This window comes from Leucopleurus acutus (assembly GCF_964270905.1).
Source record: "Leucopleurus acutus genome assembly, chromosome: 9".
Classification (NCBI taxonomy): domain Eukaryota; kingdom Metazoa; phylum Chordata; class Mammalia; order Artiodactyla; family Delphinidae; genus Leucopleurus; species Leucopleurus acutus.
In genome coordinates, this window is record NC_139144.1 from 17,397,358 (window position 1) to 17,424,920 (window position 27,563).

Genomic DNA, 27,563 nt, shown 5'->3' on the forward strand with positions numbered 1-27,563 from the left:
CCGCTGTCGCCATAAAGAAGAGAGATGTTTATCAGATCATTCTGCAGCTATGTTTGTGTCCTCCTAAACTCTACATTAAAAAAAAATTTTTTTTCCTGTAGATTAAAAAGGTAGTGGAAGAATTAGAAGACAGACCAGAGTTGCAGCACGTGGTAAGCGTGACAGTCCTCTTCTTTTGCCCTTTGATTGAACAGGAAGGCAAATCACCTTACAGTATTGGTTTGAGAAGACTGGAGTGAACACTTCAGGTTCATATTCAGATGGGAGGTTTGACCGCGAACAACATTCTGTAATTATTATAATGCAGCATCTGCTCTGAATCCAGATGAGGAATTAATAATAGCTCAGGTACTTTAACTGACTCACAATCGAATTGTGATTAAAAGAAAAACGTTATCACATTTTTGTGTTATCAAACTATGCCTGGGAGTAAGCACCTTCCGTTGACTGGAAAAAAAATGCGCAACCTGAAAGTTGAGAATTATGTTTTATTTGAGCACATTACTGAGAACTATAGCCTGGGAAAGCAGCGTCTCAGATAGCTCTGAGGGACTGTTCCAGAGAGGTAGGGGGAACCAGGATATACAGGAGTTTTTGCTGAAGGAAAAAACAACAACATCATCAAAAGATTACAGCAGACATCGAAAGATTACTGCTAATCACACACACACAGAGACAGACATCTCAAGTTAATGATTTTAGTGCCTTTCTCTGTATGGGAAGATGGGAGAGTCTGGGCTCATTGAAATTATTCCTTATACATGCAGCTTAACTATCTCGGGCCATTAGTGTTTTTCTCCATCCTGAATTCCCCTCAGGGCGCACTGGGGGCTGGGGGTTGGCAAGGAGCTGCAGTGTCTGAGGGCTTGATGGCGGGCAACATTCCTTGTTTACCAGAGTGACGGGCAGTGTACAGTTCACTTCTGTAGTTACCATTTATTATAACTATGGCATAAATTACAGCAAAGCCAGCGCCCTGACCTGTGCTCTGTGGATATCAAGTTCTCCTGCCTAGGAAACACCACACAGCCATTCCGTGTTCAGGACCACAGAGCGACCACAGAACAGAGCCTTGTTTTTTTGTGTCTCACCCTGACATTCCTTGCGCCCGCTTCTCTCGTGTGGTCTTGTGCTGGTGCCAACAGTCCCCTGATTCTAGATTTCCTTTGCGGGGGTTGGGAGTTACTTGGATTCTCTGCGTCGCTGTCGTCATGGGCGTAAAGCAAGACTAGGTGTTTTCCACGTCCTTTCAAAATTATACAAGAGAAGTCTTAAGTGAAAATAGGGATTGTTCCAGGAGGACTGTGGACATCAAATAAGATGAGGACTCTTGTATCTTTGCCCACCTCTTTGCACCCCAGGACGGGGGTTAGGAAACAGAGCGTTTTATTCTAGCCCGTTTTATGCATTGACGCCTTTGAAGACTCCAAGATAGGAATGTGAGGTGCTTTGGCGTTTTCTTCTGTTTTGCTGTTTTTTGCTCAGAGGTTGTACAGATGCTTTTGCCCTTTTGTTCATGACTGGAAATGTCCCGATTACCTGCTGACCCAAGCAAGGTACCTCTGTGCTGGCCACCATGGGGTTTACAAAGCAGTGATTTCTGGCCTCCTTGAGCCGCGAGACAGGATTACAGGCAGGAGGTATCTAAAGACAGTGTCATTAGGGCAGTGGTGGAATGGTGGTGGAGCTCACACTGAAGTGGCCCATCTTCCCTGTCAGGCAAGGTAATGTCTCTCTAAATCTGCCCTGAAGGTGTGACAGAGCCTTCCAAACCTGTCTGCGCCTCTGGGAAACTGCAGTGTGTCCAGCTCACACGCTGACCCTGCGCCAGTGTACTGGCCGGAGACTGCATCAGATCGTGGAGTTCTGTCTGACTCCGCCCACCTTCTTGCCTGAGGGCAAGGGGAGCAGGTAACCCGAGGAAGGATTTCTCAGTGTGCTTGTGTCCTGGTTAGGCTTCTTTAGTGACCACGTGCAACAGCGAGTGTCAAACTCCAGTGACTTCATTCCCAGTCACACCTTCAGGGCCGGCTGACGCTCTGTGTTTCTGAAGAACCAGTCCACTCAAGGGGCGAATGCACTTGGTGTGATGAAGTCCCCCCCGCCTCAGGTGGGTTCTGGGGTGTTTGTGTACGTTTAACATGAACTAGACATTGAATGTCGATTTCTGGCTTCCACACAATATATTGATAGACTTGCCTCCAAGTAGAAAGTCAGTCACTTACTCCCTTGGAGGTCCATTAACGTTTTCAGACGGTCAGGGAAAGGAATCAGCTTTGAAAATGGGTTCAGGACACCTGTACTCTTCTCGATTTTTTTACTTTTTGAGGTCACCAGGAGAGGCAGCATTTCATTGCAAACACAGATCTCAGTAAGACTTAAGGAGAGAAGATGCAGAACGTATGAGAATTAATTTAGCGCTTGCTACTTGAGTTTTTAAGAACATGCTCTTGTCTCATGACTCTACCCCCTTTTACATAAAGGATGAGAATTTTTATGATCCAGGGACACCACTGATCAAGCATTTCGTTTCTGAGGCGAAGTAGATGATTGTGATGGTATTAACCACTCCTGTCGCTAACAGTTCTGTGGTGCCGAGGACGTGCCAGGCATGGTTCTGAGTGATTTACAAATGGTAACTCATTCAGCTCTCACAACCACCCCCGGAGATTTTTGCAGATGGAGAAACTAAGTCACAGGGGTTAGTGACCTGCCCAAGGTCACATGGTCAGTAGCAGAGCCAGGTCACTCGGGGCCATTCTGGAGAGAATGTCAGCATATCCTTGCTCTCCCCAAGGTGTTCTCCTTTCCACTTTCCCTTCACCTAGAGATTTTTCCTGAAAACTGCTTTTCTGCCAGCCTCTCCGTGGAAGCTGTTTGGAACTGAAAATAGCAGTGTTAAACAGGTATTGCTTTTCTTATGTTAATATTCCTGGTTTATTCCTTTGTTCTTTTTAGTATCTGCATAAGCTTTTCAAAAGAGACCATCATAAGGGGCAGCGCTACCACGAGAAGCAGATCAGCCTTTACGCTGAATTCGACCGACCCAACTTGCTTCCATTTCTCCGAGACAGTATCCATTGCCCCCTTGAAAAGGTAAGTCACAGACGCCCCTGCTCAAACACTTCGAGGTGACAGAGTCCTCACTGTTGGTAAAAGCTCTGGGTTTTCTCAGTCTTCCTGTCTCTGCTTAACCATCCCCATTCCAGGGGAAGCCTTGCTCTCAAAAGCAGTAGGTTTTGCTGGGTATTCTGATGAGAACAGGAGGTCCTATTGGATTCGATTTTGGTGAGAAGCTCAAGTATTTCTGTGCCAGGTTTAATTGGAAGAAAGGTTTAATCCAGGGTCTAGGACTCAGTCAACCATAAAACACTGTCGGGAATCTGAGGCGGTTTACCAGCATCAGGGTGGGACCTCAGAGTCAGCCTGGGACGGGGACACGGCCCGCCCCAAGCCGGAGGCAACTGCCCCAGCTGGGACTCAAAGTTGGTAACGTCAGTCCTACACCCCCTCTGCTTTAAATACCCACCTTATATATTTTTGTATTTCTCTCTCCCACTACATTCCATTGTAGTTTCAATAGATATAATTACTAGTCTCTCCCACCATCCTATAAATTCTTCAAGGACAAGGCGTTTGTCTCACTCATGTTGATAAACTCAGTAGCTGGCACTCATTAGACACTAAATGTTTTCTGCATCCTGACCGAGTTAGTGAACGGATAAATTGATACACACGAGGTTCTAGTGAGGGCTGAATATGAACTAGTAGGTGTTACGAGCCTGCTGTTTCAAAATAAACTGTAATACTTACTATGTGTGTACTAGAAACTGGCTGGTAGAAGACCATCAGTTCTGTTTCCCATGGTTCTTCAAACCATCTGGAATACTCACTGCCACCTACAAGCGTCTTACTAAATTCAGATGGCCGGAGAGCAAGTACTTTTCATAGCCACCTGTGTGTATCAACAAAACATACTTATTTGACCCATAAGAGATACGTACTAAGAAGGTGACTGATAAAGCAACTTTTCTAGTTGCTTCCTCAGTCCACGATGATTAACTTCAAATGTACTGAATTTACTATGAGCCAGTTTCAGCTCAGTGCATTTTCAAAATCTGCAATTACAAAAAAAAAATCTTGCCTGCATATTAGTTTATGAAAGACATTAACATTTTATGTTCGGGCCCTAAGGCTTTTTCTCAAGAATAAATTTGGAAACACATCATCTTAGAAAAGCAAACGTTCCTCTCTTTTCTCACTTTAGAATCTATCATCTAGAAAAAGAGGGAGAATCTTACTCTTTGAGTGCCCGTTTGTTTTTGTCTCACTCTTGGAGGAAACATCGTTTGTTTCCAGGAGGACGTGGCTGTAGCCCGCAGACTCCTCAGCCAGAGCCCCCGCACGCAAGCGTGATCAGCACCCACCCAGGCTTCCCTCTTCCCATTCACTGAACACAGGTGCAGAGGGCCCACAGAGATTCCATAACGTTCGTGTCTGGAACACACTTTCAACCCATGTGGTTTGCAGTTTTCCAGTCCGGTAGTGTTCAACAGAAGTCACACTGCTCTGCCCGCAAAGGGAGCATCAGAAAATCTCCACCCCACACATGGTACTTCTAATACACAGAACTCACTTGGAGCATTGTGTAGACCTTTTTGAGTTTTTCTCTCTGATCTGCTGAGAAGAACCAGTTGCATGTAAGAGAACTCAACACAAGCATCTGAAAACAAGTATGTTTTAAATAGTTCTTTTTTAAGTTATCTCATGTTTTCCAGTGAAAGAGAATTTTGAACAAAATGGATTCGAGATGGTAGTGGTGGAAACATGTCATTATAATCAATTCAATAATCCACATTTTTAGCTTTCATGTTAAAGGTCACTGAGGCATCTTTATAAGAGATTATCTTTGCACCAGACTCCACTGTGGGAAATCTGTATATTTGCAAAAATATACCACTATCCTTGCTCAGGTACCCCACGCCGTCTTAAAGCAGATTTTCTTGACTTTAACTCATTAAGAATCTCATTCCTTTCTCCCTAGAAACAAGAACTCTGTGCACACGTAATCATCTTAGAAACAAATTCCTTTTACGTTTACTTGTAACATGAAAAAAAGCTACCAATTCATAAAAAGCAAAGTAGATTTTCCCTCCATTAAAAGCATCCTACTAAAATATGACACAAATGAATTTATCTACGAAACAGACTCAAAGACATAGAGAACAGTCTTGTGGTTGCCAAGAGGGGTGGGCGAGTGAGGGATGAATTGGGAGTTTGGGATTAGCAGAGGCAAACTATTATATATAGAACGGATAAACAACAAGGTCCTATTATATAGCAACAGGGAACTATATTCAATATCCTGTGATAAACCATAATGGAAAAGAATATGAAAAGGAATGTATATATAACTGACTGATTCCGTTGTACACCAGAAATTAACACAACATTGTAAATCAACTATACTTCAATAAAATACTTACAAAAAAAAAAAAGGAAAAAGCATCCTAAACATGCTGACGGTAAAATGAAGGTCATGGGGTACAGATTCACCTGTTTTGTCTAAAGAGAGACTCAGAAAATTTGGTCTCCGTTTCTACTGAATATAAAGTTAAGAACTTAAAAAATTTAATCCCCCCTTCCACCCACCCCCAAGACATCTCTCCTTCAGAAGAGTTTATAGATTGTTTAGTCCAAAAGACGTTGAGGTTGTATTTTGGTGTTTGTTTTTATTTTACCTGGGAAGTGTTTAAGGTTTCACGGCATTCCGAGCATGTGGAGTCACTACTGTAGATAATTCACTTCCAACAGAAGACAGCTCTGTCTCCCTCATTTCTGGTTGTCTGCCTTTGCTGGGATTGGGTAATCGCTGAGCGAAGGGGTGACATCTTCAAGAATCCAGGTCAAACTTATTTTGACTTGATTGAAATGCCTCAGTCAATAGCATTTGGCTGGAAAGTTTGTAGAGACTTTGCATCACATTAGAAGCCCTTTAGGAATGTAGTTACCAAAGACCAGAGTTCAGGATTTAAAATCACCACAACTCTTACATTCCAAAATGAATCATCAGTTTTTATGAAACTGTTCATTCTAAAGGAGATACAGGGTGGGTAGGAATTTATAACATCTACAACAATTTGAAAAGACAGTAAACACAGGCTTTTTAAAAAAAAATAGTATCCCTGGGCTTCCCTGGTGGCGCAGTGGTTGAGAGTCCGCCTGTCGATGCAGGGGACGAGGGTTTGTGCCCCGATCCGGGAGGGTCCCGCATGCCGTGAAGCGGCTGGGCCCGTGAGCCATGGCCGCTGACCCTGCGCGTCTGGAGCCTGTGCTCCGCAACAGGAGAGGCCACAACAGTGAGAGGCCCGTGTACTGCAAAAAAAAAAAAAAAAAAAAAAAAAAAAAAAAAATAGTATCCTGAAACAGTTTTTGTTGTACTTCATCGTGTGTGCTGTGCTTTCACGTTCCTTGTTTTTATTTAATCTCTACAAAAGTGCAGGTCGGTAGATAAAGTCATTTTATACATGACAAGCTGAGTGTTCAGAAGTTGAAAGAAACAACCCAAAGTCTAGAGCTACTAAGTCAAAAGGCCAAGACTTGGAACCTGGGTCTCAACTTCAGGTCCCGTATTCTTTCCTCCAGGATGAGAAAACATTTTTCAGGTTTAAACAGTTAATTAAAATTACAACAGTAACAAAGATATTCCTTAGTACTGCAATAATCATGAAAGACATCGGTTTTTAAACTGCTCTTTCTTCTGTAATTTCCAGGTATGGTCATCAGGCACTAGTTTTCGTTTGCAAACCTGATTTGCTTATGGCTAGAATAGTCAAAGGCGGAGTATCAGCTTTATTATTGATACCTCAATCTATGATCGCTCTCATATCTAATGGCATTCACAAGGTGGCAGTATTTATGAATCTGGAGGCATAAAGTGGGAGATGCACAGTTTATAAATTTTCCTTAAAGAAATTTAAAAATAAGACTGGATAAAAGATGACAGGGTCTAAGGCTAGGTAGAAATCATCATATAGTCTATATAGTTGATAAGGTTTCTGTTCGTTAACCCCAAATTTCTAACTCTGTTACTTACCTTTACATTAAATCAGGAGAAGGAAAATTAAAATATTAGTTTTGCATCATTTTTTACTCAATTTCTGTTATTATTGTCTTGTCACTTTTTTGTTTTCTATTATTCTCCTTTTCTGAGCTTGTGTGTGTGTGTGTGTGTCTCCTGTTGGCTTTAAAAATCTTTGTTTCCCTACTCTTTTCCTCTAGAGGGCGCTCTATGGCTCAGGAACATTCAAGAATCTAAAATAAGAAAACATGCTTTTATGCTTTACTTGTGTCAGTAATAGAAAAATTCTGTGTGCCAGAAATTTTTTCCTACACTTTACTCGAAAGTCCAGAGATTTCTAGAGTCTCTACTTTCTCATATATGAGAAAAGGGTTATTCAAAATACTGTTAGGAACTCGTCATAAAACATTTATAAATCTGTGAAGTTCAAATTGCGGAGACCCAGATTACCTCTGAGCTTGGTGTTACACATCTGCCTGCCTTCCAGACCACTCTTGACTCCAGATCAGCCTTCAGACATTTCTTCCCACATGAATGGTCATTTTTGACAGTCCAGCAGTGATGAAAATGGGCTACAGTCTACTCTAACAAGGTAGCCACTAGCCACATGTGAGTAATTGAAATACGGATAGTGAGGAATGGAAATTTTAATTTTAATTTAAAGAGCCACCTATAGCAAGTGCCTACTCTCTGGGACAGCTCAGGTGAACCTTCAGGCCACAGACTCTCTTTGTGGTTGGAGACCCTCATGTTTTCAAGCATCCTCTTGTGTTCAAGAATAGGAGGGTGCCTCTGTTTGCAACTCCTGAGTGGTACCTTAAAGTGTCAGTGAATTTCCAGGTACCCAGTTGACTTATGGATACCTTTTGGTAATACACCACTTTAAGCATCATACTCATCTTTATTCACAGTATCTTGCTCTAAACATTCTATAATACCTATCCAATTTTATGACTCTTACCGAACACGAGTTTCTGTGCCCGACACACAGGCCAAACCAAAACATCGGAGTTTGGAGCAGAGAAAGTTTTATTGCAGGGCCATGCAAAGAGACGGGTGCTTTGTGCCCCCCAAAAACCCAAACTCCCCAAAGGGTTTCTGCAAAGCATTTTGAAAGGCAAGGTGAGGGAGAGGCGTGGTTGGTTGCTGCAGACTTCTTGGTGTAGGAATCCTTTGTTCTTGCAGCTGTCCACATAGGTCAGGTCAGGATGTTCCCGTAAACCTTCAGCAAGACAGATGTTACTCTGTGTTCTGCAACTTTCTCTCTCTATATGAATGGAAAAGTGTTACACCCTTAAAGGTCAGGGTCTTGGAAATGGGCTATCCTGTGTATTTTAAGGCTCTAGGCAACATTCTTAACTGGTAGCAAAGGCAATGGAATACAACGGTTAAAATACAAGAAACATCCAATATGGAGCCAGATTTGTTCTTCCCTGTTACACTACCATTTGCCGTCTGTCTGTGAATGACACAGTCTCACCAGGCCACACACTGTTCGTCCATCTGTATCTTCAGCAGCCAGCACAAATCAGCTGGTTTCTCAATAGTTTTTTCCTGGAATAGTCCCAGACCCTCTGACTTACAGTTTTGCTTTTCCCATTACCATTTAACTTCTCACGTGTGTATCCTGTCTTTGCTCTAGTATGATTCCAGAAGAGTTAAGAATTGGTAAGAAGGTTCCATCCTTTATGATGATGACTTATGGGTATGACCATATAGAGATTCGTAAACCGTGTTTTAAATCTAAACGAGTAAGGATTTTCTAATTATGAGTTAGGATTTGCTTCATCTACAAAGTGATAAAAATACCAAAATAATAATGGTTTAAACAGAGGAGCAGTTTAGTTCTCTATCACGTGCAAGTCTTACTGGAGTGATCCTGGTGGTGGTAGCAGCCACGGGGTCAGAGACCCGGGCTCTTTTCTTGTTTCCCCCACCTTGTATGACCTTGACCTCATGATGTAAGATAGTATCATCCATGTTTCCAGCAGCAGTTTGGATGAAAGGATTAAAAATGAGAACAGGGGTTCACACTCCCAGAAGCCGCCGTCCCACGTTTCTGGTTCACCTCCATGGTGGACACTAGTCACATAGCTCTCCTACCACTGGGGAGGCCTGAAGGTTTTGTTTTAATTCTGGGCAGTCACACACCCACCTAAAATCTTATTACCATAGAAGAAATGGGCAAAGGATATTGGGGGAACATCTAGCCATCTCTACCATGTAATTTTTTAAAATTAATTTTTATTGGAGTATAGTTGCTTTACAATGTTGTGTTAGTTTCTGCTATACAGCAAAGTGAATCAGTTATACGTATACATATATCCCCTTTTTTTAGATTTCCTTCCCATTTAGGTCACCACAGAGTACTGAGTAGAGTTCCCTGTGCTATACAGTAGGTTCTCATTAGTTATCTGTTTTATAGATAGTAGTGTATATGTCAATCCCAGTCTCCCAATTCACCCCACCCCACCCTTCTCCCCTTGGTATCCTTAAGTTTGTTCTCTACATCTGTGTCTCTGTTTCTGCTTTGCAAGTAATTTCATCTGTACCATTTTTCTAGATTCCATGTATAAGTGATATTATACATTTGTTTTTCTCCTTCTGACTTACTTCACTCTGTATGACAGTCTCTAGGTCTATCCACATCTCTGCAAATGGCACTATTTTGTTCCTTTTCGTGGCCGAGTAATATTCCATTGTATATACGTTCCGCATCTTCTTTATCCATTCCCCTGTTTGATGGACATTTAGGCTGCTTCCATGACCTGGCTATTGTAAATAGTGCTGCAGTGAACATTGTGGTACATGACTCTTTTTGAATTATGGTTTTCTCAGGGTATATGCCCAGTAGTGGGATTGCTGGGTCGTATGGTAGCTCTATTTTTAGTTTTTTAAGGAACCTCCATACTGTTCTCCATAGTGGCTGTATCAATTTACATTCCCACCAACAGCACAGGAGGGTTCCCTTTCCTCCACACCCTCTCCAGCATTTGTTGTTTGTAGATTTTCTGATGATGCCCATTCTAACTGGTGTGAGGTGATACCTCATTGTAGTTTTGATTTGCATTTCTCTAATAATAAGTGATGTTGAGCATCTTTTCTTGTGCATTTTGGCCAACTGTATGTCTTCTTTGGAGAAATGTCTATTTAGATTTTTCCATTTTTGGATGGGGTTGTTTTCTTGATATTGAGCTGCATGAGCTGTTTATATATTTTGGAGATTAATCCCTTGTCAGTTGCTTCATTTGGAAATATTTTCTCCCTTTCTAAGGGTTGTCTTTCCATCTTGTTTATGGTTTCCTTTGCTGTGCAAAAGCTTTTAAGTTTAATTAGGTCACATTTGTTTATTTTTGTTTTAATTTCCATTACTCTAGGAGGTGGATCCAAAAAAGGTCTTGCTGTGATTTATGTCAAAGAGTGTTCTGCCTATGTTTTCCTCTTAAGAGTTTTATAGTGTCTGGCCTTACATTTAGGTCTCTAATCCATTTGGAGTTTATTTTTGTGTATGGTGTTAGGGAGTGTTCTAATTTCATTCTTTTACACGTAGCTGTCCAGTTTTCCCAGCACCACTTAATGAAGAGACTGTCTTTTCTCCATTGTATATGCTTGCCTCTTTTGTCATAGATTAGGTGACCGTAGGTGCGTGGGTTTATCTCTGTACTTTCTACCCGGTTCCATTGACCTATATTTCTGTTTTGTCTGCCACGTAATTTTTAAAGGAATTGTGCAAGTAATCAAATTAGTGGTGTCTCCTCCTCACTGTGACCTTCAGGCCTGCTCATTTAAATGATTGTGTACTTTAGAACATATCTTAGTTTCATTCCAATTCTAAAGTAAGGTGTTATTAAAAAACTTTTTTTTATGTTTAGTTTGGGTTTTGTCCCCTCCATTGATCTCTATGATCTGCTCCTCTTTCCCCTCCCTTTTAGTTGTTAATCTCCAACCAGAGACACATATTTAAAGCTATATTTTGCGTAAATCTTTTAAATCAAAAATCACGGTGTCAAATCTAGCTCCTGCTGTTATTTTCCAAGAACAGCCTTAGTTAGTTGTTTTTCAATGACGACTCTATGCAACCCAGTAATCTTCCTCTGAAACCTTTTCTGCCTGCTCATCTATTTAAAACATATTTCTTGCCCACTTACTGTGAGCCAGGCGGTGTGCAAAGCACACGGTTTAGAGTGCACATGGTTCCAGCCGAGGGAAGTCAGATGAACAATTGGGGGCGTTCACTGCACCTGTGATTAAGTGTGGTGAAGTGTGCAGCATGCAAGGAGAGTGAGTACCTGGGATCTGACCCCGTGTAAGGTCCAGCGAGTATTTGCTGAAGGACCTGCCAGGGGTGGAGCGGGGGCGTGGAGGTGGTGTTCCAGGCCGAGGAACCACAGCAGGCAGATGAGCAGGGTCTGTGATGGAGCTGCTGGGAAAGGCAGGGCCAGATCGCAGATGCCTCATAAGCCACCAGAAACATTCTTGGCGTCCAGCTGGAGCAGAGCAACGCAGTGCGCAGGTTACATGGGGGGCGTGTGAACTGAAGTTTCCTGCTGGGCGCTCTCAGCACACTGCACCCAGTTCAGGGGCCACCCCTTCTGCGAAGCTTTTCACAAGAGGCCACAACCAGAGCCCACGTCCCGTATCTGTGCACGTGGCCCTCTATTCACGTTCCCCCAATCGTGGGACTCTGTGCTACGTCTGTGTGACCCTCCCTGGACGTGCGCTCCCTTGGGTGGACTCATGCTGCTGCCTCTTCTCTTACATGGCGGCAGCAGCAGCAGCAGGGTTTTTATTACTGTCATCTGTGCATCTGCATCCCTCCTGGCCCCCTAGTACCCAGCACAGAGTGCAGAGTGAATGTGTGCTAGTTCATTCAGGATTGAATTCTTTATAAATGCCCAGTGTGTCTTCTTTCTTACACTTAAGGAGATGTTGTCATCTGTGTAATCCCTCTTTTCTTTTTTTATTTTTAAAATTTATTTATTTATGGCTGCGTTGGGTCTTCGCTGCTGCGCGCGGGCTTTCTCTAGTTGCGGCGTGTGGGCTTCTCATCGCGGTGCCTTCTCGTTGCACAGCACAGGCTCTAGGCACGCAGGCTTCAGTAGTTGTGGTTCATGGGCTCAGTAGTTGTGGCGCACAGGCTTAGTTGCTCCGTGGCATGTGGGATCTTCCTGGGCCGGGGCTCGAACCCATGTCTCCTGCATTGGCAGGTGGATTCTTAACCACTGTGCCACCAGGGAAGTCCCATCCCTCATTTCTTCATCTTTTTGACACTTCTTGATTGTCAGATGTTTTTTTTTTTTAACTTTTTATATTGGAGTACAGTTGATAAACAATGTTGTGTTAGTTTCAGGTGTACAGCAAAGGGATTCAGTTATACATAAACACGTATCTATTCTTTTTCAAATTATTTTGCCAATTAGGTTGTTACAGAATACTGAGGAGAGTTCCCTGTGCTATACAGTATGTCCTCGTTGGTTACCCATTTTAGATATAGGAGTGTGTGCATGTCAATCCCAAACTCCCTAAATATCCCTCCCCGTCTCAGTTCATCCTTGTTTCTGCAAATGGTATTATTTCATTCTTTTTTATGGCCGCGTAATATTCCTTTGTGTGTATGTACCACATCTTCTTTATCCATTTATCTGTCAGTGGACATTTAGGTTGCTTTCATGCCTTGGCTGTTGTAAGTAGTGCTGCTGTGATCATTGGGGTGCACCTATTTTTCCAATTTTCCTCTCACTTTTGACAGATCCTTGGGCAGAGTTCTCTTAGATCTTGTGAGCCGGCAACAGAAGTATTCCCAGTGTTTAATTCTTTATGCAGCAGATGTGTGCTGAGCTATGGTGTGCTCCATACTGGGAACTTGCAGCCGTGAACAGTAGTGCCTTCCTGGAGGGCACAATTCAGTGGAGGGAAACAGGGCTTAGACCAGTGCCTGTGAATTAGGTGGGGGGCGGTGCCATGAAGAAACCTGACGTGGCATAAAGAGAGAAAGCTTGGTGGCAAAGAGCCTTTCTTTTAGCATCTTGCTTTCTGCCTTTGCTCTGGAATGTTCTGCCTCAAACATGTTATCAGTTAAATTGTGTAGGGTCCAGTACCTCTCTGAGAGGTAAATCAGGACAGCCACAAGCAAAACTTAAGAGGTTTGTGTTTTGTTTCTGCTTTGTTTTGTTTTTAAAGGGAGGCAATGAAAAAAATTCTTTCCAACTTGTATGTTTAAGTGACTCCATAGATATGTGTTCTTGGCTGGTAAAACCCATAATATCCTTTTTCCCCTGGTTTATTTGAAGGCTCTTGAGATCTGTCAACAGAGAAACTTTGTAGAGGAGACAGTGTATCTTCTGAGTAAGTAGCTTTTATTCATTTTGGTCCCCATAAACTAAGGAATGGGGTGACAACGTGACGTAAAGTGTGTAAGAATGGACATAGGTTTTAGACCAAAGTAACACAGAGGTTAGAGGCTGATTCGTATAAGAAATTGAATATTTAGTAAAGGAGACTTCACAGCTCAATAGAGAAGGTAGCATCATTTAATAAATGCTACTGAGATAACAATTAGAATTGTGTAGTAAGTGACCAAAACTGTATCAGTTCACACCTTACAATATAAATCACAATAAATTGTAGATGGGTTGAGAAGTTTTTGGGTGGGTTTTTTTTCCAATTATCATAAGAAGGAAGTCGGAAGTCAGAACCTGACAGACCTTGATTCAGATTCCAGATCTGCCATTTAGCCGCTGTATGACCTTGGCAAGGCACTAACATTTCTATGTCCTCTTTTATAAAACAAGAATATTAGTAGAACATACCTCCTAAGATTATAGTGATGATTACATGAAATAATTCATGTGAAGCGCTTAAATGAGTACTCAGGACACAGTAAACACCCAGTGAGTAGGAAATACTGATTTTACTGAGTTACAGATGTCACATAAGGAAATATGTTTTTTGTCATAGCTGTCAAACTATGTAAACAAATGAAGAGGTATGTGATTTCCCTTAAAATGTTTTATTACATTATCCTAAGTGTATTTCTCACATTTTGCTAGGCCGAATGGGTAACAGCCGAAGTGCCCTGAAGATGATCATGGAGGAATTACATGACGTTGATAAAGCGATTGACTTTGCCAAGGAACAGGATGACGGGGAACTCTGGGAAGATCTGATTTTATATTCCATCGACAAACCACGTAAGCAGAAAAGCCATCTGCAATCACCACCTCTTTCTCTCCGTTTAGCCAGTTGTGTCTAGAGTAGGAATCATCTCAAGATGCACTGAGTTAAAAATATGGTGAAGTATCTATAATAAAAATAGGCCAGGTACATAGTAATGATTTCCAGTACTCTTCCTGTGCAGGGAAGCCTGGAGCCTCATCACTTCGTATTAGCTGAACTTGATAAAGAACACTTGGTTGAAGCATATTTCTACCTGCTGCACCCAAATGGAATAGAAGATTTGGGTTTTGTTTGTACACAGAGGGCGTTTATTTTGAAAGTGTATAGTCTAGCTTTTATCGAGTCTCTTTATGGAAACCCATAACCATTACTGGACAATTGACCATATATGGAGATGTGCTACTGTAGCGTTGAGCCTCTCCTTCCTGCCCTGTTTTATCAGTGCAGCACCGGGAGTGTATATCTGCTGCCTCTCCTTGACCATCTCCCTTGGGTCTCCCATTTGGGAAGGAAACAAAGGCAGTCACCTAACAGTAACGCAAGTCCTCTTTTAAAGATATAGATATGATTCAGAAACTAGCAGTCGTGGTTTAAAATCTTTCCCCCTTCCCTTTTTTTTATTTTTTGGTCGGAAGGCTTATCTGTTTCAAGATATTCAAGTTCTGGAAACCGCTGTTACGATTGTTTTTTAATAAGAGATTCAAGAGGAGGGTGTTATTCACGTCCATTTCAGATTAAGGTAGCTACATGCACACATAGCTTGAAGAATCTAGTTCAGCATGATAGAGTGGTGGGCTAAGGATCTTAAAGGAGGCAAAGTTGGGGAAACGAAACACACTGTGAACCTGGGCCTGCCCTGGGTTTGAATCTGAGTTCAAAAATCGCTAGCTGTGTGACCCTGGATGAATTCATCAATCACCCCATTTTCCTTTTCTGGAAAATGGGAACAAAGAGCATTCCTACCTTGGCAGAATAGGAGAAACGTATATGATAGCTGAGCCACAGTAAATTCTCAAATACTAGTTGCCCACCTTTGACACTACAAACTGTGTCCTGAAGTAATCATTTGTTCTCCATCTCATTTTTTTTTTTAATCCCTTCTCATTTAGCTTCTCCTTCGAGGAAGGTAAAGGAAGTTTAGTTCCTAGGAGGATTTAACAATTCAAATGCTTTTTAACACTTAAAGGAAATAACTTTTGCTCTGAGTTACTTTCGACCTAAAATTGCGTTAGCTACACTGCTTATATGTTGTTTTGCGCGGTGTCTTGTAGCCTTTATCACCGGCTTGTTAAACAACATCGGCACGCATGTTGACCCAATTCTACTAATTCACCGTATTAAGGAAGGAATGGAGATTCCTAATTTGAGAGACTCCTTGGTTAAAATTCTGCAAGACTACAATCTGCAAGTAAGTATCTTTTCTTGGACAAAGGAGCATGCTGAGTGAGTTGACTGACTACTGGATAAACATTTCTAGGGCTTATTTTGGACATCAATTCGATTTGATAGTCACATTTTACTTAGGCCCAGATATTTGGAATACCATTCAAACAGAGAAATTAGAGATACCGCCCTTGGAGGAAGCCATCGGTATTTCTTAACTATCCCCAGATTTACTCTTCTTGATAAGCAGGCATTCTTACATTTATGGGATAAATATAGCATGGCATTGGGGAAGGTGCAGGAGGAGTTACAGTGGCTATTAGATCAGACCACCCAAACCACTTTTAAGTAGAATGAGCATTGTGTCCATTTGGAGAAATGCAAAAGAAATTTTTTTTTTAAATAGTTTGATCATTTCCTTGAAGCCACTCCGTAACCTCTTGCCTGAAAGATGTTAAAATAACAGAATTTTATTTTACCTTTTTGTCTGTTTTCTAGAGTATTACAAGCTTACTATCTGCAGTAGTTCAGAATTTGTGATCAGAGCCATAGAACTTATTATCTTCCTATAAATAATACGCTAATCACAGAGCATCCCGATCTTCCTTAAAAAGCCGCTAACAGTGACTGTATTTCGGAATGCTGGTAGCTTCGCGAGAACTTGAAACTATGTAAAGCGCATTTCTTGAAAAACTCAGACTGTTCTTTCTCTAGCTCGTTTGAAAATGAGTTTTTGGTAGAATGTGGATGAAATGGCTTTCCTGGAAACATTGAGATTTTGCAGGTAGAGCCGAGAGACAAGGTCGTGGGGACAGAAGTAGTCTCCAGGGTAGGAAAGGAGGAGCACGTGATGACGACCTGTGGGCCTGTCATCACTGTGAAGGGTGCAGAGCGGGGGGGCCGCGTGCTGAACTCGGGGTGGTGGCCTCAAGGAAGAGACTTGGGTGAAAAGGAAAATGAGGATCAATGGCATCAAAAAGAGAAGTCCGAGCTGTAAAGGCATGAGAGAGCTGGAGGGCCAGGATCTTGTGGCCAGGGAGGAGGATACTGTTACGTGAAAATCTCCAAAGGAGTCGTTGTGAAGATGTTCAGAAAGTGCGGTGAAGGGAGGGGTCCAGTGGAATTAGTCAAGAAACCATGAGGGCGGGAGTCGTCCAGGGTCCAGCTTCCTCCTTGAACTGGGAGGTTAACCCTGCAGCCCACAGGTGACTGTGGTCTTACTGGGTAACACAGCTTTAAAGAAGAGGTCTTCCTGAGGGTGGAAAGTGACAAAACAGGGAGCCTTGGCCTAGGAGGCTTTTGGGAAATTGGGGGTCATGGGAAAGAAATGGGTATTTGGTTTTGGCAAGTAGGTTGACGATCTGTTCTACAAAACTCTTCCAAATGAACAGGTATTTATCTATGGTGGAATTCGGAGGCTTGCAGGTGAGGTGAGCCAGGGAAAGGTTACTGCAGGAAGGATGAGGAAGGCCAGGAAGGAAGGAGAAATGTAGGAATGGGTTAACGGATAGGAGAGGTGACATGAAGAGCTGTGCTTTGTGCAGCACCCGAAGGACACAGAAGAGCCACCCAGGCAGGAAATGATACACTTCATTCTGAAGCGTGCATTGGCTTTGGGGAAAGCAGTTCCGGTGTCAGACCTCGTAAAGCTCGGGGCATGAGTGAGCTCGATGATGATGTGTATCTCCTCAGTACTCGCCACCCCTGGGTCTGCCTGGATATGCTCCAAGTTGCAGATTCCAGTTTGTTGGGAAGTCATTTAAGTGTCTCTGAACAAGTCTAGCCCCAGGAAGGTGACAACATAATTCCCCCTCCTGTCCTTCAGCTCTACTGGGTGAAGCCTAGCCTCTAGGTTGAAAAATGTGCCTACAAAAACACCTAATAGATCCCTCTTCCTAGGTTCTTTCTGGAGAACCAAGCTCAGGGGCACCACGGGGTCTCACTGCTCATTAATGTTTTATCAGTGTATTTGCATAGTTCTGAGTCAGCTGGGAATAAAAATAAAATTATTATTAGGTGCAAAGTGAATTCTGTATAAAAAATTAGCCACTAAACAGCTGCTAAATCCATATTTTATCCTCTTAACTTTTAAATGTAATGAGAGCTTTTCCTTAAGATGTGTAAGAGTGCAGTGGGTGGTGTGTTAAGGAGGCTGGGAGTTACCTTGCCAGTGAGTCTGAGGAGTGGTGGCAGCCTGTATATCCCCCACGGGGCCGGGGTGGGCTTGGGAGTCTCCTCTGGCCCTCAGACATCTTGCTGGAGGATGCAGAGAGAAAATGCTCTCCTGGGGCAGGTTGTTCAAAGAATCCCAGGAGGTACTTCCTACTTCTACATGAATGAAGAATTTCGAATTATTTTCTATGAAAAAGGTGACCTTTTTTATTAATAGAAATTTATTTTCTTTCTCTAGAAATCACTGTAAAAATAAGTCTATTTATAGAGCATTTTGAAGCTTCCAGAAAGGTTTCACATTCATTTTTTTTGTTTTTTCTTCTGTCTGGTGTCTTCATTTGTTTCATAAAACTATAGTCGAGTTTCACATGTTTTAATGGGATAAATTCTCAAGATTTTGCAGGTCCATGAATTTGCAAGAATCTGGATCCTGCTGTGCATGAGAGCAGGGCAGTGAGGGGGAATGACCGTGGGGGACGTTAAGAACCATTCAGTAAACGAAGGAATCCAGTTGTTAGGGAAAGGTTATCACCGGGCTTCTCAGCACCTTTTTTTCGCTAATTTGCATTCGGAATCCAAGGGTCAGATTTACAATCAAGTGGACAGCATTTTAAAACTTATTTGGCCACTGAAAGTGCTTTGGGAGATGACTCCTTAGTGAATTGCTAACTGGAAAGAGAAGGTACAGAGAAAGTTGGGGGAAAAAATTTCTTCTGGTTCTAATTTCATGTTTTCTAAAATGCAACAACTTTTCTCAGTTGAAGTTTAGCATGAGGCACGTTAGATGTCTGTGACATCATTAAAGTTAAGGAAAAACCAACCACATGATCAGTGTTTCAACTGTTTAACTTATTTTCATATTTTTATACCTTGTTACATTGTTAGTACAATGCTTCAACAAAATTTAAAAGCTTCAGTGAAGTAAGAAGGATAAAAGTACCCCTTATCATACTTCATAGACCTAAAGTGTTTCTAGGTCTGATTTCAAGGACAAAGGGCACTTGTTTTGATATAAATTATTTATGAAACAATAGGATATAAATGATATTTCTATTTTTACATTAAACTGACCACAATTCCCAAATTATTTTAATGCTGTTTCATATTTGTAAGACATTTTTTATTTATAAATTTAGCATTTATTTATTGTATTTATTTAGCATTTATATCCACTTCCATTGCTTTTTTTTTTTCCTCTTAAGAGTTCCAGCATCTTTGTTCTTAAACACTTCTCTTTTGACAGTCTTATTTGACAGTCATTTTCAGTAATGATCCTTAAGGAACTGTCATCTCCATTTTACATGTAAGAAGACTGAGTCTCAAAAAGTTTTGACTCGCCAGCCTGGGAAGGTGAGGAACTGGGTTTGAACTCAGATACTCTGACTAAATGTGTTTTTCTCACTAGTTGTCCCACTGGTCTCTGGAGGTGACTTCACTGTACTGGCAGGTTACAACACAGGAATATATAGGATTCTCTTGGAAGATGAACAGGCAACCTGTTGTCTTTAAAGAGCTGTGGACATGGTATTTGCAGATGTGGACTCTAGTCCCCGCTTTGCCATTAACAAGCCTGTTGACCTTTGGGGAGGGTACATAAGCTCTCTGGGTGTCCATTTCCCCGTTAGATTAAATCAGTATTTGTTAAGCCTGGCTGCACACCAGAACTATCTGAATGCTTATCTTAAATTACCATTTCAGGTACCACCCCAGATCTGCTGGAGAGGATTAGGGACTAGGTCCTTAGACCACCTTGGTGTTTCTTATACACTCAGCCTGGCACTGGGCTATGCATTGACATTTAGAAGCTTCTAGACTAGATGGTCTCTGAAGTATTTCTCTCTCTCAAGTTCTCAGTACGGTCCTTTCGTAAGCAAGCCTTTATATAGCGAATGCAGCTGCGTAGTCTTAACGATATTCCTGTGGAACTCATCCGTAATACTTATTTTGGAATCTGTAATAAAGTAGCTTAGATTTTTCAGCATAAGCTTTTTAAGTTATAGGTTTAATTGTTTATAAACACATTTATTTAAATTTTTGCATGCCTACTCTGTTAGAGCCTGTGCTGGGTAGGTACTTACAGGGCTTCCATGTGTTGTCTCAGGGACCAGGAGATGAGTAGAATGCAGCTGGAGCAGCTCATGATCTGAACGAATATTTCTAGGAGAAGCAAAAAGCTTTAACACTTACGTTTCGTTAAACTTCACACATGTACATGAACACACACACAGGTAAACTGACTCCAGACATCTCTGCGTCTATCAAAGTTCTTTTCCCATATTTACATTTGCTACAAACTCCACGTGCCTTTATCATTGTCCCATAGGTCTCTACTTTGAAATCTAGACACAAATGAATTAAGAGGAAATAGCGACTTCTTTCCTATCTGCCTTTTTGGGGGGCCCACATGGGTTTCTGTTTGACCCCCAGTGCATAAGCCCTTAATTTCTTCTAAGAAAGAGTTTTTAAATTTATATATCCCCAAAATAAACTTCTAAGATAAAATCTATTTTTTTTCCTTTAAAATTATTTCAGTTTGGCTTCATCACAGCTTTTAGGTGACATGGGTAGCCTATGCCAACCAACTATAGCTTCTTTAGTCAATTCGGTACATGCCTACTTTGTGCTATTGTAAATTTCAATGCGACTGCATTTATAATTCTGTTTTGAACTCCAGCATGAGGCCTTAGAGTCTTCATCTTTTCCTTCTTATTTCTCTGCAATTCATCACCTTTGATAATAATCCCAACAAAAAGCAAAGCTTTTTCAAGTAGAATTTAAATCCCATTGCACTGTGGCCTAAATGATGGATCAGAAATGAGGTACAATGGTTTCTAGGTCTAGCTCCGGTATCTTACTGGGGGCTTGTAAAACCCGGTAACTATCTCACGTGCAATGCCGATGATAAGCGCTGCAGTATGAACAAGGCAATGTCAGCAAAAAGTTCAACATTTCAAAGAATCTTTTAAAATAGAAATCTCAGGAGCTTCGCAGTCTTGTATGGCATTTTTCCCACGGCAGCTGTTTTTAATGAACCATAATAACTTCGCTGAGGTACGGTCCTTTTATTGCTTTGTAAGATGTGAGTCTGGTGCTTCGCTTTTGCTTGGAATTATCATCAATGATGATGAACTGCAGAGAAATAAGGAAAAACAGGGAGAGTCTTGTGTTAGTTTTCAACAGCTATCTTATAAACATGTTCTTATTTAATCATATAATAGAACAAGGTATGCTTGTAATGATTACAGAAGCTACAGCCGATTGCCATGAAAACCGTGCAAAAGAAAAGGTAATATTAAACACAGAATTTAGAAAAACTGAGAACTACGGAGGGAAGCAATGTAACGTTAAGGAAACTAGAGTGGCTGAGAAGCATATAGGAAGGAGTTAGTAACACACAGAGCTCTACTTGTGTATCTTCCCTTCTCCTGGCTGTGTGCCTCTGAATACTAAAGTTTTTCCTAGAAAATACTTTGTGGGCGGACAGATGGTGCCTATTTAGAAAAATGTAATCCTGGTGAAGAAATGGTTCCTTCTTAGTTGTTGGTGGTGTTTTTTCTTCCCTGTTTTCTTTTTTAAGTTTGCAGATACCGTGGCTTCCGTCTAGACTGCCAGGCCCACCATTCATGCCATGGGCCTTAAAGACCCACTCAGGGTCACAGCCAGCTCTTTTTGAAGCATTTTGCTGTGATTGTGACATTAAAGTTTTTATTTTGGTATTAGAGGCTGGGCAGCTAGATACATTTGCTTATAAATTTTCTTAAAGTTTACCAACATTAACACTTGTTATTTTTCTCTTCTTCCTGTATGCTTTCGTGACGCCTGTTACAGTTTTAATGTCTTTTTAAAATGAATCTGAAAATTCCAATTTCTAGCAGCATTTTAAAGAATAACACTTAATAGGCAGTGTGTCAATTAATGCAGAAACAGTAAAATCATGTCGTTTCCTGCTCATCAGCTTTAGAAATGGTGGGTATAGAACTCTGGACATCTGTTTTCTTGGCTCATGTCATTAGGCAAGAAACCGTCTGGGTGCATTCACCCAATAGCTGTGCTCCTTGGGATTTGAGAGGAGGACGTGTTATCATAGCCGGCTGGGGATGGAGGACCCCAGCTGACCGCTTCCAGTTCTCTTCCCTGGTGGCATGCATTGAAAGCATGTGAAAGCAGAACGTCCACGTAGGTTTTAGAGTTGAGAGTGACTTTGGGGGGAAGAAAGTCAGGATGCAGCTCTGCCTTTGCCGTGACCCGGAGCTGGGCGGCAGGGAGGCGGCGATGTCTTCATTGTGTGAATCTCCATGGCCCTTCCACAGAGCCGCACAGAGCCCCGGGCACTAAGACCCACGGGGCCAGAAGAGGAAGATGTGGGCATAGAAGCTCACGTTAGCGCCAGAGGAATTGGTTTGAAGGGGAAAGGGGTCACCTCTGCCTGCTGTGCCGCTGCATGGGAGCAGTAACTGGCTTCTCCCCCACATTTCAGTCTTTTTAAGATGGCTTTTCTTTCACAATGTGTGCATTAGATTCTGCTTCGCGAAGGCTGCAAGAAGATTCTCGTAGCTGACTCGTTGTCCTTACTGAAGAAGATGCACCGAACTCAAATGAAAGGCATTCTGGTTGACGGTGGGTAAAACTGAAAGAATCCTATTGGAACTGCCTGCCTTGCTATCAGAAAGGACAGAGCAAAGAGAAACACTGTATAATCCCAAGTGTATGTGTTTCCTTGCAGAGGAGAACATCTGTGAGTCCTGTCTTTCCCCTATTCTTCCATCAGGTAAGATGGTTGGGAGGGGAAAAAAATCCCCAAATACGTGTTCATGATGAGTGGAGTTAAAATTCTGAAGTTAGCGGATTACAACTTATAAAATTATATACCTTTTGGGATAATCCAGTTTAGAGAAGAATTGCAGCCCATGTTGCTACTCAGTTGCAGGCTGGTACTGCCGCCGTTCCTTAGAGCCGAGGCTCCCAAGCTCTCGAATGAGTCGGCGTCGGCATCGGCCAGCAGGCTTGTGAAGACTCAGATCGCTGGTCCCATCCCCAGAGGTGCTGATTCGGTAGTGCAGGGTGGGACCCGAGAATCTGCATTTCTCACAAGTTCCCAGGTGACGTGGATGCGACTGGTTCAGGGGCCAGTCTTTGAGAACCACTGCCCTAGTATAGAAGGAAAGAAAATTAAGATTTACCATCAACTTGTTAGAATCCTAGCTAGCAGAACCGTGTGTGCGCCTGGGAAAAAATTTATAGGTAGCTTTCCCTTTCCTTTAGGCTTTCCACTGCTATGTGGATCTAGGCACCCAAGTTATCTCACATTTCAATGGAAACAAATACCTTCTAATGGGAACTGTGACTCCTTAAAAGACATGTACATTTGTTTATCGTTCTTGGTAGCTATATATCTCTTCATATAATTAAAGCATTTTATGTAAGGATCACAGGACATGAGAAGAGGAATTTCCATAATTTGAAAGTAGAAATTAAAGCATAGTTGTTGAGACGCTAAAAAATGCTTCTTGTGAGGGCTTCCCTGGGGGCGCAGTGGGTGAGAGTCCGCCTGCCGATGCAGGGGACGTGGGTTCGTGCCCCGGTCCGGGAAGATCCCACATGCCGTGGAGCGGCTGGGCCCGTGAGCCATAGCCGCTGAGCCTGCGCGTCCGGAGCCTGTGCTCCACAACGGGAGAGGCCACAGCAGTGAGAGGCCCGCGTACCGCAAAAAAAAAAAAAAAAAAAAAAAAAATGCTCCTTGTGTATAAATTCAGCACAGAGAAGTACTAAAAGACCTAGTTTGTGTGCCATTTACTTAGCTTTAAGGGGTTATTTAGCACGGCAGGAGCACAAGAAGTTCCCCGTAGGGTGTTTTTTAGAGGTTTGGATTTTAAGTGCTTGTGTTAAAAACTGCAGTGGGCATAGGAAAAGCAGTGAGCTTTCATAGGTTTTTTTTTTTTTTTTTTTTTTTTTTTTTTTTTGCGGTATGTGGGCCTCTCACTGTGGCGGCCTCTCCCGCTGCGGAGCACAGGCTCTGGACGTGCAAGCCCAGCGGCCACGGCTCACGGACCCAGCCGCTCCGCAGCATGTGGGATCCTCCCGGACCAGGGCACGAACCCGTGTCCCCCGCATCGGCAGGCGGACTCTCAACCACTGCGCCACCAGGGAAGCCCTTTCATAGGGTTTTAACAGAAAGCAAACACGTGCACCTGCACTGTATAGTTAGATTAAACTCCTAATTTAATCTGTTAAGGATTCAGTCTTACCGCAACCAAGCTGGCCACAGAGCACGCGCAGACGAGGTGTGGTGCCCCAGCAGAAGTACAGCACAGGGCAATGTCACAGCCTAGGATGTTAGCCCAGCTGTGCCCTGAAGTTAGTGAACGGCCTTGGCAAAGGCAGTAGGCGAACCGACAGAAAGCATTCTTACAAAGCCACGGAATCCACTTTCATAGTGTCATGATTGTGTGTACGGGGCTGGAGGAGGGAGAGCTTTGCACACACACATCCTGATGCTGGATTTCACAACACATGCTGTTGCCTTGCCATGAAATCGTCCCCAGTATGTAGCTGTAGTAACTGACTTGGAGGCTGAGCAGGTGACCTGGGACCCCCATAGCAACAGGACTGTCATCCCTGCCCTGCATTCAGCCCTGCTGCTCTGCAGGGATGCCTTCATCAGTCAGCATCCCCCCAAGGCAGCTTACTGCTGGAAAGGGAAACTTCTACTACTGCACTGAGCTCTTCTCTTTCCTGCCCTCTCCCCCAGACGCAGCTAAGCCCTTCAGCATGGTGGTCTTCCACTGCCGCCATATGTTCCACAAGGAGTGCCTGCCTATGACCAGCATGGTAAGTTGGCTGCTTGGCCACCAGCAATTCGAGAGGAATCGGTGCAGCCAGAGGGGTGTGCTTAAAATGATAACCCCTGTCCACGTCTCAGTTATAATATAGTTTACGTCACGTCAGAAAAAGCAACGTACCTACTTCTCAAATGTAAAAATGCTTAGTATACGATACTAAACATTATAAAAGCATATTCATGTAAGTAAATTTGTTGAGATGAAATTGATGACAGTTGAGCTTTAGAAATGAGCTACAGTGAGAACCATTTTCTATAACTTTCTCACCCTGATTTCTGTATCATGACACTGCTATTTTTTCAGTGTCAGGTCGGTTCCCCCAGGTCCCCTTGGGTCACGTTAGACTTGTCTTGCTGTGGGGGTGTCTTTCGAGTCCAAGAATAACAGCTGGTCTAGACAGGATCCTGTGTGAACCAGCAGTAACCTCCAGAGAGAGGAGCAGTGTTTCATCACCTGATCCCCATTCCCCCACCAGTGCTCCCATAATATTTCTGATTGTGAGAGCAGAAAGGGTTGATCTTTTAAAATCTGCATTTTTAGAACTCTCCTGTGCAGTTCTGTAACATCTGCAGTGCAAAGCACCGGGGACCAGGCAGTGCTATTCTGGAGATGAAAAAATAGCCCAGCTCTGTTTGCCAGCCTCTGCCTCGCCTCGCCGCTCTCTGAAGACCATTTCTGCAGCAACAGAAGCTTTTGTTGACACCAGTGCTGTTAAGAGATTTGTACAGGTTTATGTCATGCTTAAGAAAAGCTTCTTCATCTTCTCCCATTTACTAGATGTTGCTCTTTGCAGTTGATAAAGTTAGGGTTTTCCCTGTCCATGCCTTGATGAGGGTTCACAGTCAATATTTCATCATTTATTTGTTTGACTCATTATTTAGGAACGGAAACCTAAGTCTTGGAGTTGGAAGTGACTTTTTTTCGGTGCTAGTAAAACCGTCCGGCCGTCATGTGGACTGCTGAGAGTTGTCCCTGGCTGGCCGAGTGCACCATCACTGTGGCCATCCAGCAGCTCCTTGGACCTTGTTTCCATATGCTCTGCCAGCAACAACTCTCAAATTCTGGGTTTGGCTTTTTTTTTAATATGTCATCAGCTGTTATCTTCTTAATAGGCACTGAATGATAGATACATGGTGCCTGTTGTCACTGACTCAGTGATGTCTGGGAATAACGAGCTGTCTGACGCTCTGCAGTTTTATGTTGATGAACGACACGTTCTCTTTGTCTCGATGACCAGCAGTGTCTGGCCCTGGCAGGCATTCCGCGTTTGTTGATTGAATAAACATTAGCTCTTACCACTGTGAAAGACTCACTTTTCCTGGGTTGCACAACTTTAATCAAGCATTCTGACACCCTCTAAGGAATGCAAGAGAGTTTCAGCACCTAGAGTGTGAGGGAGCGTGGGTAGGTTTTCCTAGCAGGGAGGAAACGAGTAACACTGTAGAATCTGAGAGGATGCTCAGGGGAAAGGGGACTGTGTGATGCCAGAGGGTGGACACAACGACATTTCTTGGAGCATTCCTCCTCCTTTGCCCTCGTAGAATGTAGAGAGCGTGGAATAGAGGGAGAGAACTCAAACTTGTGCCCACGACTCATAGTTATTGGTTTCATCTCCTTGGGATACACTGCCATCCTCTAACCAGTGAAAAGCACATACTTGCTGTCCCTGCTCTCTGTTCCATAAAAGGGAATCTTTGGGGAGAGGGAAGGATGCTCATGGCTACCAAGCACACCATTAAACCTGGCTCAGTCATTCCCAGGAGGAGCATCTCATTTCATTCTCATGGGACCCCTAGGAAGAAGGCATTATCCCCAGTTTTACTGACCAAGAAACCAAAATGCAGAGACGTTATCACAGTCTCCAAGGTGACTGCCTGACTTCAGAACAGGGCTCTGTGCTCAGAAATCACATGGCCAAGTTCACAGGAAATGCACAGTACCTCTCTTCACACTGGAGTTAAAAAGAATATTGAGGAGAGACAACAGACTTTTTTGGTCACTCTTAATATTTAGAATTGGAAAGTCTTTGTTGTTACTGTCAGCCCTCAGAATTTCTGTATTCCAAGACTAGGGATCTCTCTGCTACGCTGCTAGTTTTTAGTTTTTGTTTTTGTTTTAATGAGAGAAACTCCTCCTTCACAAAAATACCTTACAAATGAGCCCAATTTGAAACACAGCTAAAAAGCAAACTTACTTCACTTGTACTGGAGAAGAGGAATGTAGTTGCAGACTTCGTATTTTGTACCCTTCTCCTTAAAAAAAGCCATTCTCTGAGTGTGAAACTGCCAGGGTCAAAGTTATTTTGTGAAAACAGTTTTAAAGGCTCTTCCACTGTTTATGTCCATAAATATGTCCATCTTTGAGAATTTGAGATGTTCTCAATAAATTTAATTCATTTGGCTGTTCTAGTACTAAACCATGTGTATTTAATATTATGAAAATGAACATGTATTGAGCAACCACTGTGTGTCAGGCACTGTTCCAAGCACTTTGCATGCATTATCATCACAACGATATGAGACAGACGCCATTATCATGACCGTCATTTTACTTAAAGGTTAAGCAGTCTAAACTCAATTCATGGCACAAGATCTCCGCAAGACGGTGGAGTAAAAGGGCCTGCGCCCGCCTCCTCTCACGAAAACACTAAAATCACAGCTAACTGCTGAACAACCACCAACAAAAGAGGACTGAAACGCACCAAGAAGGGTATTCTGCTTCTAAAGACAAAGACGCTGCCACAGCGAGATGGTAGGAGGGGCACATTCACAATACAATCAAATCTCATACCCACCAGGTGGGTGCCCCACAAACTGGAAGATAATTATATTGCAGGAGCTCTCCCACAGGAGTGAGAGCTCCGAGCCCCACGTCAGGCTCCCCAGCCTGGCATAGGGAGTAGGAGTTCCCAG

The 27,563-nt window shown here is 42.7% G+C and overlaps 1 protein-coding gene across 1 annotated transcript in view; it reads left to right on the plus strand.

Moving 5' to 3' along the window:
* VPS41 (VPS41 subunit of HOPS complex) overlaps positions 1-26,291 on the plus strand; it is a 188,297-nt gene extending 162,006 nt beyond the window's left edge. The window contains exons 21-29 of the mRNA XM_082846260.1: positions 102-152; positions 2,959-3,096; positions 13,372-13,426; positions 14,131-14,271; positions 15,529-15,665; positions 22,330-22,429; positions 22,536-22,580; positions 24,561-24,640; positions 25,192-26,291. Coding sequence (XP_082702386.1) covers positions 102-152; positions 2,959-3,096; positions 13,372-13,426; positions 14,131-14,271; positions 15,529-15,665; positions 22,330-22,429; positions 22,536-22,580; positions 24,561-24,640; positions 25,192-25,272 — 828 coding nt within the window. The 3' untranslated portion in view covers positions 25,273-26,291. The remainder of the gene's footprint in view (positions 1-101; positions 153-2,958; positions 3,097-13,371; positions 13,427-14,130; positions 14,272-15,528; positions 15,666-22,329; positions 22,430-22,535; positions 22,581-24,560; positions 24,641-25,191) is intronic.
* Positions 26,292-27,563: the final 1,272 nt, after the last annotated feature.